At 70.8% G+C, this 13,057-nt stretch overlaps 2 protein-coding genes across 2 annotated transcripts in view; one reads left to right on the top strand and one right to left on the bottom strand.

Moving 5' to 3' along the window:
* Positions 1 to 8,168, bottom strand: part of LOC141736860 (coiled-coil domain-containing protein 106-like) — an 8,877-nt gene extending 709 nt beyond the window's left edge. The window contains exons 1-6 of the mRNA XM_074571486.1: positions 8,065 to 8,168; positions 7,398 to 7,473; positions 7,014 to 7,121; positions 3,767 to 3,910; positions 1,733 to 1,939; positions 460 to 516 (exon numbers count right to left, since the gene is read on the bottom strand). Coding sequence (XP_074427587.1) covers positions 460 to 516; positions 1,733 to 1,939; positions 3,767 to 3,910; positions 7,014 to 7,121; positions 7,398 to 7,473; positions 8,065 to 8,076 — 604 coding nt within the window. The 5' untranslated portion in view covers positions 8,077 to 8,168. The remainder of the gene's footprint in view (positions 1 to 459; positions 517 to 1,732; positions 1,940 to 3,766; positions 3,911 to 7,013; positions 7,122 to 7,397; positions 7,474 to 8,064) is intronic.
* Positions 8,169 to 8,728: 560 nt separating this feature from the next.
* On the top strand, positions 8,729 to 10,552 carry LOC141736867 (uncharacterized). The gene is made up of 2 exons (XM_074571494.1): positions 8,729 to 8,905; positions 9,923 to 10,552. Exons 1-2 carry the CDS (start codon positions 8,862 to 8,864, stop codon positions 10,524 to 10,526), a joined length of 648 nt encoding a protein of 215 aa, XP_074427595.1. The 5' UTR covers positions 8,729 to 8,861; the 3' UTR covers positions 10,527 to 10,552.
* Positions 10,553 to 13,057: the final 2,505 nt, after the last annotated feature.

Genomic DNA, 13,057 nt, shown 5'->3' with positions numbered 1-13,057 from the left:
AGATGGGGGACAGAGACATCCAGGGACGTGGGGACGGGATGGGGACAAGGGACATGGGAATGGAGATACAGGGGAGAGGACACGGGGACACGGGGACGGGATGGGGACAAGGGACACAGTGACGGGGATACAGAGATGGGGGACACGGGGGGGACGGGGACATGGGGATGGGGGACATGGGGACAGGGGGACAGAAGGACACGGGGGACACAGGGACATGGGGACGGGGGTGTGGGGGGCAGGGACATGGGAACAGAGGGGACACGGGGACGTGGGATGGGGACACAGGGATGGGGGACACAGGGACACGGGGACACAGGGATGGGGACAGGGACATGGAGGGACAAGGACGGGGGACGAGGGGGGGACACACAGGGATGGGGACAACAGGGACAGACGGAGGGGGGGTGACACGGGCCAGCGCCGGCGGGGGACAGGGCAGAGAAGAGACACTGTCACCTCCTGCCACGGCCACCAGCACGGGGGGACCTCGGGGACGTGGTGGCCTGGAGGGTCCTGGAGGGGAGCAGGTGACACTGCAGGGTCGGGGGGGTGGGACACCCCAGTGTCCCCAGGGGGGTCACAGTGTCCCCAAGGGGGTCCTGGTGTCCCCAAGGGGGTCCCAGGTGTTCCCAGAGGGTCCTGGTGTCCCCAGTGGGTCCTAGAGGGTCCCAATGTCCCCAGAGGGTCCCCAGTGTCCCCACGGGGTCCTAGGTGTCCCCAGAGGGTCCTGGTGTCCCCAGGAGGTCCTGGAGGGTCCCCAGGAGGTCCCAGTGTCCCCATCGGGTCCCTATAGGTTCCCAGTGTCCCCAGGGGGTCCCAGTGTCCCCGGAGGGGGCAGGGGGGTTCTGGATGGTCCTGGTGTCCCCAGAGGGTCCCCAGTGTCCCCACGGGGTCCCAGGTGTCCCCAGAGGGTCCTGGATGGTCCTGGTGTCCCCAAGAGGCTCCCAGTGTCCCCACCGGGTCCCCAGGAGCTCCCAGTGTCCCCAGGGGGTCCCAGTGTCCCCAGGGGCTCCTGGAGGGTCCCCAGGGGGTCCCAGTGTCCCCGGGGAGGGGGGGGGAGGTTCTGGATGGTCCTGGTGTCCCCAGAGGCTCCCAGTGTCCCCATCGGGTCCCCAGAGGCTCCCAGTGTCCCCAGTGAGTGCCAGTGTCCCCATAGGTTCCCACTGTCCCCAGGGGGTCCCAGTGTCCCCAGGGGGTCCTGGAGGGTCCCCAGGGGGTCCCAGTGTCCCCGGGGAGGGGGGGGGAGGTTCTGGATGGTCCTGGTGTCCCCAGAGACTCCCAGTGTCCCCATCGGGTCCCCAGAGGCTCCCAGTGTCCCCAGTGAGTGCTGGTGTCCCCATAGGTTCCCAGTGTCCCCAGGGGGTCCCAGTGTCCCCAGGGGCTCCTGGAGGGTCCCCAGGGGGTCCCAGTGTCCCCATCGGGTCCCTATAGGTTCCCAGTGTCCCCAGGGGGTCCCAGGTGTCCCCAGAGGGTCCTGGATGGTCCTGGTGTCCCCAGAGGCTCCCAGTGTCCCCATCGGGTCCCCAGAGGCTCCCAGTGTCCCCAGTGAGTGCCGGTGTCCCCATAGGTTCCCAGTGTCCCCAGGGGGTCCCAGTGTCCCCAGGGAGGGGGGGGGAGGTTCTGGATGGTCCTGGTGTCCCCAGAGGCTCCCAGTGTCCCCATCGGGTCCCCGTAGGTTCCCGGTGTCCCCCGGGGGTCCCGACGTCCCCGGTGTCCCCCAGGGTCTCACCCCGTTGTCTCTCGCGGGTCCGGGCTTTGCCGACGCGACGGCGGGTGACGCCGCTTTTGGGTTTGTGGCGTCTCCGCTCCGCGGTGCCGCCGTCCTCGGAGGGGCCCAGGGAGGAGGCGACGCTGTCGTTGTCCGTCACCTCCCCGGGGCGGGGGTCCCCCGCGTCCCCCCGCCGTGTCACTGCCGCCTTCCCGCGGCCGTGCTCCTCTGCGGGCAGCGCTCAGCGCCGGAGGGACCCACAGCGCTCCCCCCCCGGCCCCGGCCACCCCCCCCCCCTCCCCGATGTCCCCGTGTCCCCCCCCTCCCTGTCCCCATGAGCACCCTCCTGTCCCCCCCCGTCCCCTTCTCCCCACATCCCCCCCCCCCCCCCAAACCCCCTCCTCGTGCCCCCCCCCAGACGCCCCATCACCCCACACCCCCTTGGCCCCACATCCCCGTGTGTGTGTCCCTCACCCCCCCCCCGCCCCATAACCCCACATTCGCCCGTCCCCATGTCCCCATGTCCCTTGATGTCCCCCCCATCCCCCTGTCCCCACGGCCCCCCAGACCCCACATCCCCCCCCCCGAGCCTCCCCACATCCCCGCCTCCCCCCACACTCCCTGCCCTCAGGATCCCCCCTACGTCCCCCGCCGTGTCCCCCCCGTGTCCCCCCACTGTGTCCCCCCAGACCCCGTGTCCCCCCCAAACCCCCCGTCCCTGTGTCCCCACGTCCCCCCCAGACCCCGCATCCCCCCCTCGAGCCTCCCCACATCCCCGCCTCCCCCCACACCCCTGCCCTCAGCATCCCCCCCACATCCCCTGCCGTGTCCCCCCCATGTCCCCCCCAAACCCCCCGTCCCCATGTCCCCACGTCCCCCCCAGACCCCACGTTCCCTCCCGCCCTGAGCCTCCCCACACCCCCGCCTCCCCCCACACCCCCTGCCCCCCCACGTCCCCCACCGTGTCCCCTCCATGTCCCCCCAAACCCCCTGTCCCTGTGTCCCCACGTCCCCCCCAGACCTCACATCCCCCCCCGACCCTCCCCACATCCCCGCCTCCCCCAACACCCCCTGCCCTCAGCATCCCCCCCACATCCCCTGCCGTGTCCCCCCCGTGTCCCCCCCCATGTCCCCCCCAAACCCCCCGTCCCTGTGTCCCCACGTCCCCCCCAGACCTCACATCCCCCCCCGACCCTCCCCACATCCCCGCCTCCCCCCACACCCCTGCCCTCAGCATCCCCCCCGACATCCCCTGCCGTGTCCCCCCCGTGTCCCCCCCCATGTCCCCCCCAAACCCCCCGTCCCCATGTCCCCACGTCCCCCCAGACCCCACGTTCCCTCCCGCCCTGAGCCTCCCCACACCCCCGCCTCCCCCCACACCCCCTGCCCCCCCACATCCCCCACCGTGTCCCCTCCATGTCCCCCCAAACCCCCCGTCCCTGTGTCCCCACGTCCCCCCCAGACCCCGCATCCCCCCACCCTGAACCTCCCCACATCCCCGCCTCCCCCCACACCCCCTGCCCTCAGCATCCCCCCCACATCCCCTGCCGTGTCCCCCCCGCACTGTGTCCCCCCCAGACCCTGTGTCCCCCCTAAACCCCCCGTCCCTGTGTCCCCACGTCCCCCCCAGACCCCACATCCCCCCCCCGAGCCTCCCCACATCCCCGCCTCCCCCAACACCCCCTGCCCTCAGCATCCCCCCCGCATCCCCTGCCGTGTCCCCCCAGACCCCGTTTCCCCCCCAAACCCCCCATCCCTGTGTCCCCACGGCCCCCCCAGACCCCGCATCCCCCCACCCTGAACCTCCCCACATCCCCGCCTCCCCCCACACCCCCTGCCCTCAGCATCCCCCCCGCATCCCCTGCCGTGTCCCCCCCGTGTCCCCCCCCATGTCCCCCCCAAACCCCCCATCCCCATGTCCCCACGTCCCCCCAGACCCCACGTTCCCTCCCGCCCTGAGCCTCCCCACACCCCCGCCTCCCCCCCATACCGTGTGCCCCCCCCACGTCCCCCGGGTGTCCCGTCCCCCCCCCCCCCCGCCGCGTCCCCCCTCACCGTCCCCCCCGCGGGCCCCCGAGATGAACTTGTCGAGCTGGCAGCGCAGGAAATCCCGCTCCTCCTCCAGGTCCTCGATGCGCTTCTGCAGCCAGGCGTTGCGCTCCAGGGCCAAGTGCAGCTGCGCCCGCGCCCCGGGGGGGTCTGCGGACCCCCGGGGACCCCCCCCTCAGCCCCCTGGTCCTGGGGAACCCCCCCCATGCCGTGGGGACCCCCACCCTCAGACCCACCTCCCCCCCAACACCACATCAGGGGGGTCTGGGGACCCCCACCCTCAGCCCCACGGCCTTGGGGACCCCCCCCATGCCTTGGGGACCCCCACCCTCAGACCCACCTCCCCCCCAACCCCACATCAGGGGGGTCTGGGGACCCCCCCCTTAGCCCCACAGCCCTGGGGAACCCCCCCATGCCTTGGGGACCCCCATCCTCAGACCCACATCCCCACTCGGGCACCCCCAACCCCACACTGGGGGGCTCTGGGGACCCCCGGGGACTCCCCCCTCAGCCCCCTGGTCCTGGGGAACCCCCCCATGCCTTGGGGACCCCCACCCTCAGACCCACCTCCCCCCCAACCCCACATCAGGGGGGTCTGGGGACCCCCACCCTCAGCCCCACGGCCCTGGGGAACCCCCCCATGCCTTGGGGACCCCCACCCTCAGACCCACATCCCCCCCCACCCCACATCGGGGGGCTCTGCGGACCCCCAGGGACCCCCCCTCAGCCCCACGGCCCTGGGGAGCCCCCCCATGCCTTGGGGACCCCCACCCTCAGACCCACCTCCCCCACCACAACCCCACATCAGGGGGGTCTGGGGACCCCCACCCTCAGCCCCACGGCCTTGGGGACCCCCCCCATGCCTTGGGGACCCCCACCCTCAGACCCACCTCCCCCCCAACCCCACATCAGGGGGGTCTGGGGACCCCCCCCTTAGCCCCACAGCCCTGGGGAACCCCCCCATGCCGTGGGGACCCCCATCCTCAGACCCACATCCCCACTCGGGCACCCCCAACCCCACACTGGGGGGCTCTGGGGACCCCCGGGGACTCCCCCCCTCAGCCCCACGGCCCTGGGGAACCCCCCCATGCCTTGGGGACCCCCACCCTCAGACCCACCTCCCCCCCAACCCCACATCAGGGGGGTCTGGGGACCCCCACCCTCAGCCCCATGGCCTTGGGGAACCCCCCCATGCCTTGGGGACCCCCACCCTCAGACCCACCTCCCCCCCAACCCCACATCAGGGGGGTCTGGGGACCCCCCCCTTAGCCCCACAGCCCTGGGGAACCCCCCCATGCCTTGGGGACCCCCATCCTCAGACCCACATCCCCACTCGGGCACCCCCAACCCCACACTGGGGGGCTCTGGGGACCCCCGGGGACTCCCCCCTCAGCCCCCTGGTCCTGGGGAACCCCCCCCATGCCATGGGGACCCCCACCCTCAGACCCACCTCCCCCACAACCCCACATCAGGGGGCTCTGCGGGCCCCCAGGGACCCCCCCTCAGCCCCACGGCCCTGGGGAACCCCCCCCATGCCTTGGGGACCCCCACCCTGAGACCCACCTCCCCCCCAACCCCACACTGGGGGGGTCTGGGAACCCCCCCTTAGCCCCACAGCCCTGGGGACGCCCCCCATGCCTTGGGGACCCCCATCCTCAGACCCACATCCCCACTCGGGCACCCCCAACCCCACACTGGGGGGCTCTGGGGACCCCCGGGGACTCCCCCCCTCAGCCCCACGGCCCTGGGGAACCCCCCCATGCCTTGGGGACCCCCACCCTCAGACCCACCTCCCCCACAACCCCACATCAGGGGGGTCTGGGGACCCCCACCCTCAGCCCCACGGCCCTGGGGAACCCCCCCATGCCTTGGGGACCCCCACCCTCAGACCCACATCCCCCCCACCCCACATCGGGGGGCTCTGCGGACCCCCAGGGACCCCCCCTCAGCCCCACGGCCCTGGGGAACCCCCCCATGCCTTGGGGACCCCCACCCTCAGAACCACCTCCCCCCCAACTCCACATCAGGGGGGTCTGGGGACCCCCACCCTCAGCCCCATGGCCTTGGGGACCCCCCCCATGCCTTGGGGACCCCCACCCTCAGACCCACATCCCCCCCAACCCCACATCGGGGGGGTCTGGGGACCCCCCCCTTAGCCCCACAGCCCTGGGGAACCCCCCCATGCCTTGGGGACCCCCATCCTCAGACCCACATCCCCACTCGGGCACCCCCAACCCCACACTGGGGGGCTCTGGGGACCCCCGGGGACTCCCCCTCAGCCCCACGGCCCTGGGGAACCCCCCCATGCCTTGGGGACCCCCACCCTCAGACCCACGGCCTTGGGGACCCCCCCCATGCCTTGGGGACTCCCACCCTCAGACCCACCTCCCCCCCAACCCCACACTGGGGGGGTCTGGGAACCCCCCCCTTAGCCCCACAGCCCTGGGGACCCCCCCCATGCCGTGGGGACCCCCATCCTCAGACCCACATCCCCACTCGGGCACCCCCAACCCCACACTGGGGGGCTCTGGTGACCCCCGGGGACTCCCCCCCTCAGCCCCACGGCCCTGGGGAACCCACCCATGCCTTGGGGACCCCCACCCTCAGACCCACCTCCCCCCCAACCCCACATCGGGGGGCTCTGCGGACCCCCAGGGACCCCCCCTCAGCCCCACGGCCCTGGGGAACCCCCCCATGCCTTGGGGACCCCCACCCTCAGACCCACCTCCCCCCACCCCACATCAGGGGGGTCTGGGGACCCCCACCCTCAGCCCCACGGCCTTGGGGACCCCCCCATGCCTTGGGGACGCCCACCGTCAGACCCACCTCCCCCCCAACCCACATCGGGGGGCTCTGGGGACCCCCACCCTCAGCTCCACATCCTGGAGGACCCCCCCTCTCGCTAGAGACCTCTTCCAAGACCCCCCTTCCCTCTAAAGACACCCCCAAAAGCCTCCCCCTTCTCTCTAAGGCCCCCCCTTCCCCTAAAGACCCCCCCTTTGCCCTATAGAGCCCCCCCCCCTAAAAATATGCCCCCCCAACCCCCCCTTCTCCCTAGAGGCACTTGGGGACCCCAAGGCAGGGGGGGGGGGGCCTGGGGGCATGGGTCTGGGGAGGGTCCCCGGTGCACGGGGGGGGGCTCTGGGGTGTCCCCCCTGCCTCAGACCCAACCCCCTGGGGACCCCCCACCCTGTTCATCCTCCCGCGCCCCCCCCCCCACCCCCAAAAAGGGACCCGGGCACCCCCCCCCCACCTTCGAAGCTGCTCTGGGGGGGGCTGAGGCTGTAGAAGATGGGGGGCTCGACGTGGGGGGGCTCCTCAAAGGGGATGGAGATCTCGAAGGCCTCCTCATCCTTCTTCACTGATTGGGGGGGGGGGGCACGTGGGGGGGGGGGGGTCACTATCACACAGCGCCCCCCCCCCCCCCCCCCCGGGACACCCTGACCCCCCAGCACCCCCCAAGATGGTCCCTACCCCCCCCCCGGGGCATTGATATCCCCCAAAAGAGGGCTCCTACCCCCCCCCCCAAGGCCCACTCGTGTCCCCAGCCCCCTGACACCCCCCGGGGGGGGGGGGGTCCGTGTTCCCACCACACCCCCCCCCCCCACCCGCAAGCCCCCCCCGGGTCCCCCAGTACCGGGTCGGCGGCGGCGGTCAGCCATGGCGGGGACCCCCCCGGCCCCCCCGCTGCCTCCGGGCACCTCGGCGGGACGCTGCGGGGGGGGGGGGAATGTGGGGGGGAGGGTGTCAGCGGGGTTCAGTGGCACTGGGCCCCCCCCGCCCGGACCCCCCCAAACCCCCGAGACCCGACTCGCCCCCCCCCCCCCCCCCCCCCACGGGAACCCCCCCAAACGAGGACACCCCCCTTGGGACCCCCCGAAAACCGGGACACCCCCTGAAACCCCCCCACCTGAAACCACCCCCCCCCCCCAGGGGACCCCCGGGCGCCCAAAACCGGACTCTCCCCCCCTCCAGGGACCCCCAACCCCCCCCCCCCAAAACTAGTGCCCTCCAGACCGAGACACCCCCCTAAACCGTGACCTCCCGCACCGTCCCCCCCCCGCCAAACCGGGACTCCCCCCTCCCGCCCCAACCGGGACCTCCCTGAAAACCGGGACACCCCCCCACCCCCCCCCCAAAAAATGCCCCCCCCCCCAAAAAAAAAACGGGACCCCTACACGGGGGGGTCCTTCCCGAAGCGGGGCGAGGGGAGCCGGGCGGGGGGGGGGTCTCTTGGGGGGGGGGGTGTCCCCCTGTTGGGGGCGGGGGGGGGGGGGGGGTCCCGGCCGAGCCCCCGCGCTCACCCCGCTCCGCATCCGCCCGGCGGCCGCCGCCCGGGCAGGGACCGTCTGCAAAGAGCCGCCGGGGAGCTGCGGCGAAGGGCGATGCGAAGAAGGTTGGGGGGGGGGGGCGACTTGTTTGGGGCGGGGGGGGGGGGGGAGGGCCGGTCCTTCGCTCTAGCCCCCCACCCCAACCCGCCCCTCCCCGCCTCCCCCCACACACATCCCCCCGACTCCCACCCCGCGGGGATGCTTTTTCGGCTGCGCTCGGGAGCGGCTCTTTGGCGACGCTCCCTGAGCCGCCGCCCGCCCCTGCCAGCTGATGTAGGGACCGGGGCAAAATTCCCGAGCGCGGCCGCGGGCGAAAGGAGGAGAGGCGGCGAGCGGAGTTGGCGGGGGAGGAGGGGGCGGGGAGCGTCGCGAAAGAACCGCCCTTGAGCGGGGGCGAAAAACATCCCCGCGGGGGAGGGGGGGGGGGGGGAACGACGGAAGGGGCGGGTGGAGGACGCGCTAAGGGAGGAGGGGGGAGCAGAAACTCCGCGTCCCGCGGGGGGGTGGGCCGGGGGGGAGCGGGGGGAACGCGTCTCCGCGCCGCGTTTCCACCCGGACACCAAACGCTGAGACACCGGGGCGAGCCCAGCGCCCCCCCCCCCCCCCTTTCCTCCTTCCCCCCCCCCCCCCGCCGGGCGCCCCCCTCCCGCCCCGCGGGGCCGGGGGACCCCGATGCGGCGGCCCCGCACGGCCCGTGTCCCCCCCCCCACCCCGAGCCCCGCAGCCGGGTTCCGTCCCCGCCGGAGACGCCGCGGCCTGAGCGGGGCCCCATGAAGGGCCCCAGGTGGGGCCCGGGGCGCGGAGCCGCCGGGAGGTAACGGGGGGAGGGGGCGGGGGGGGAGGGAAGGGGAGGAGGAGTCCAGGACCCACATGTCTGCCCCCCCCCCCCAGGAGACCCCCATATCAGCCCCCACCCGGGGACCCAGGTGTGTGGGACCCCCATATCTGCCCCCCCCCGGGGACCCAGGAGTCGGGGACCCCCATATCTGACCCCCCCCCCCGTGGACCCAAGTGTGCAGGACCCCCATATCTGACCCCCCCCCGGGGGACCCAGGAGTCCGGGACCCCCATATCTGCCCCCCCCCGTGGACCCAAGTGTGCAGGACCCCCATATCTGACCCCACCCCCCGGGGACCTAGGAGTTGGGGACCCCCATATCTGCCCCCCCCCCGGGGACCTAGGAGTTGGGGACCCCCATATCTGCCCCCCCCCGTGGACACAGGAGTCGGGGACCCCCATATCTGACCCCACCCCCCGGGGACCTAGGAGTTGGGGACCCCCATATCTGACCCCCCCCCGGGGACCTAGGAGTTGGGGACCCCCATATCTGCCCCCCCCCGTGGACACAGGAGTCGGGGACCCCCATGTCTGACCCCCCCCGGGGACCCAGGAGTCGGGGACCCCCATATCTGCCCCCCCCGCCGGGGACCCAGGTGTCCAGGAGCCCCATATCTGACACCCCCCCCCCGGGGACCCAGGAGTCGGGGACCCCCATATCTGCCCCCCCCGCCGGGGACCCAGGAGTCCAGGACCCCCATATCTGCCCCCCCCCGGGGACCCAGGAGTCGGGGACCCCCATATCTGACCCCCCCCCCGTGGACCCAAGTGTGCGGGACCCCCAGATCTGCCCCCCCCCCCCCGCCAGGGGCCCTGGTGTCTGAGACCCCCAAACCCCCCCAACCCCTGGGAACCCCTATATCTTACCCCCCCCCCCCCATTCCTGGGGCCCCAGGTGTCCGTGAACCCCCCCCGCCCCCCCCCGCCATCTGCTCCCCTGGGAACCCAGGCATCCAGCACCCCCTCTAACACCCCTCCCCCCATCTCCCCACAGCCGCACCGAGACCCCCAACCACCCCCCGCCGCCGCCCCCCGCGCCGCCGCCGCCCCCCCCACCTCCGCCTCCGCCGCCGCCGCCGCCCGTGGACCCACCGTCCTCCTCCTCCTCCTCCTCCTCCTCCTCCTCCTCCAGCTCTCGCCGTGGGTCCAGCCCCCCATCCGGGGGTCGCTACCTGTTGATCGACAACCAAGGGCTGCCCTATACGGTGTTGGTGGCCGAACCGGGGGGTCCCGGCACCCTCCGACGGGCTTTTTCTTGCCCGGTTTGCGGCCGGTCCTTCGAGTACCTCTCCTACCTGCAGCGACACAGCATCACCCACTCCGAGCACAAGCCCCACGTCTGCCGCGCCTGCGGCAAAGCCTTCAAGAGAACGTCCCACCTGGAGAGGCACAAATACACCCACGCCGGCCGCAAGCCCCACGCCTGCCCCCTCTGCCCCCGGCGCTTCCGAGACTCCGGGGAGTTGGCCCACCACCAGCGGGTGCACACGGGGGAACGACCCTTCCAGTGTCCCCACTGCCACATGCGGTTCGGGGAGAGGAACACCCTCCAACGACACGTCAGGCGCAAGCATCTGCCCCGGCCGCCGGCGCCGTGATGGGGACGTGGCGGGGGGGGGGGGGGGGGGGGGCGGTGTGAGATAGAGATGGGGGGGGGGGGGGGCGTGGGGGGTGCGGGGTGGGGGTGGGGGTGGGGAGAGACGGTGGACGTGGGGTTTGCGGTGGAAGGGTGGTGGGCCTGGGGCTTGTGCGTGGAGGGGCGGTGGCCCGGGGGTTGGGGATGTGGAGGGATGGTGGCCGTGGAGGTCATCCGTGGAGGGGTGGTGGCCATGGAGGTCATCCGTGGAAGGGTGGTGGCCTATGGGTTGGAGACATGGAGGGATGGTGGCCGTGGAGGTCATCCGTGGAGGGGTGGTGGCCATGGAGGTCATCCATGGAAGGGTGGTGGCCTATGGGTTGGAGACATGGAGGGATGGTGGCCACGGAGGTCATCCATGGAAGGGTGGTGGCCTATGGGTTGGAGACATGGAGGGATGGTGGCCGTGGAGGTCATCCATGGAGGGGTGGTGGCCATGGAGGTCATCCATGGAAGGGTGGTGGCCTATGGGTTTGAGACATGGAGGGATGTTGGCCACGGAGGTCATCCGTGGAAGGGTGGTGGCCTATGGGTTTGAGACATGGAGGGATGGTGGCCATGGAGGTCATCCATGGAAGGGTGGTGGCCTATGGGTTGGAGACATGGAGGGATGGTGGCCATGGAGGTCATCCGTGGAGGGGTGGTGGCCGTGGAGGGGTGGTGGCCATGGAGGTCATCCATGGAAGGGTGGTGGCCTATGGGTTGGAGACATGGAGGGATGGTGGCCATGGAGGTCATCCGTGGAAGGGTGGTGGCCTATGGGTTGGAGACATGGAGGGATGGTGGCCGTGGAGGTCATCCGTGGAGGGGTGGTGGCCACAGAAGTCATCGCGGAGGGATGGTGGCCGTGGAAGTCCTCCACGGAGGGATGGTGGCCGTGGAAGTCATCCACGGAGGGATGGTGGCCACGGAAGTCATCATAGAGGGATGTTGGCTATGGAGGTCATCCATGGAGGGATGGTGGCCCCATGGGTTGGGGACATGGAGGGATGGTGGCCTTGGAGGTCATCCATGGAGGATGGTGGTCGTGGAGGTCATCCATGGAAGGATGCTGGCCACGGAGGTCATCCATGGAGGGGTGGTGGCTTAGGGGTTGGGGACATGCAGGGATGGTGGCCATGGAGGTTGTCCACGGAGGATGGTGGCCACAGAAGTCATCATGGAGGGGTGGTGGCCTAGGGGTTGGGGATGTGGAGGGATGGTGGCCATGGAGGTCATCCATACAGGGATGGTGGCCATGGAGGTTCTCCATGGAGGGATGGTGGCCATGAAGGTCATCCATACAGGGACGGTGGCTATGGAGGTCATCCGTAGAGGGATAGTGGCCCAGGGGTTGGGGACGTGGAGGGATGGTCGCCGTGGAGGTCGTTGTGGAGGGATGGTGGCCCTGGCTTTGGGGACATCGTGAGATGGTGGCCCTCAGGCTCATTGTCGAGCTCATCACGGAGGGATGGTGGCCCCGGGGTTGGGGACGTGGAAGGATGGTGGCCTCGGGGCTCCTGCACGGAGGGACGGTGGCCCGGGGGATGGGGTCTGCGCTGCCTGTCCCCCTGTGAAGCTGCTCCCCCCGCCCCCGTGCGAGGTCCCCCCCAGGCTCTCCCCCACTTGACGTTGTATTTTATTTTGTTTTTTAATTATTATTAAAAAGCTCTTTTTTGGTTTTTCCGTTTGTCTCCCGGTGTCTCATTCGGGGGGAGCCCACCCATGAGCTAACGCCCAACTAACCAACCCGCCCACCAACTAACCAACCCACCCACGAGCCAACCCACCAACTAACCAACCCACCCATGAGCCAACCCACCCATCATCCGACCACCCATTAACCGTCCACCCCACCAACTAACCAACCCGTGATCCCACCAACCCGCCCACTAACCAACCCGCCCATGAGCCAACCCACCAACCAACCCACCCATTAATCAACCAACCCATCATCCAACCACCCATTAAGCAACCAATCCATCAACCAACCCACCCGTGACCCAAGCCAACCCATCAACCAACTAACCAACCCATCAACTAACCAACCCACCCATCATCCAACCAACCCCTCAACCAACCAACCCACCCATCATCCAACCCACCCATCAAATAACCAACCCACTCATGATCCAACCCATCCATGAGCCAACCAACCCTCAACCAACCCACCCACCGAATAACCAACCCATCCATGACCCAAGCAACCCCTCAACCAACCCACCAACCCCTCAACCAACCAACCCACCCATCATCCAACCAACCCCTCAACCAACCAACCAACCCCTCAACCAACCAACCCACCCATCATCCAACCAACCAACCCACCCCTCGACCAACCAACCAACCCATCATCCAACCAACCAACCCCTCGACCAACCAACCCACCCCTCGACCAACCAACCCACCCATCATCCAACCAACTAACCCACCCCTCAACCAACCAACCCACCCATCATCCAACCAACCAACCCACCCCTCAACCAACCCACCCCTCAACCAACCAACCCCTCA

This window comes from Larus michahellis, unplaced genomic scaffold, assembly GCF_964199755.1.
Source record: "Larus michahellis unplaced genomic scaffold, bLarMic1.1 SCAFFOLD_355, whole genome shotgun sequence".
Lineage (NCBI taxonomy): Eukaryota > Metazoa > Chordata > Aves > Charadriiformes > Laridae > Larus > Larus michahellis.
This window is presented reverse-complemented; position numbering and strand designations above follow the sequence as displayed.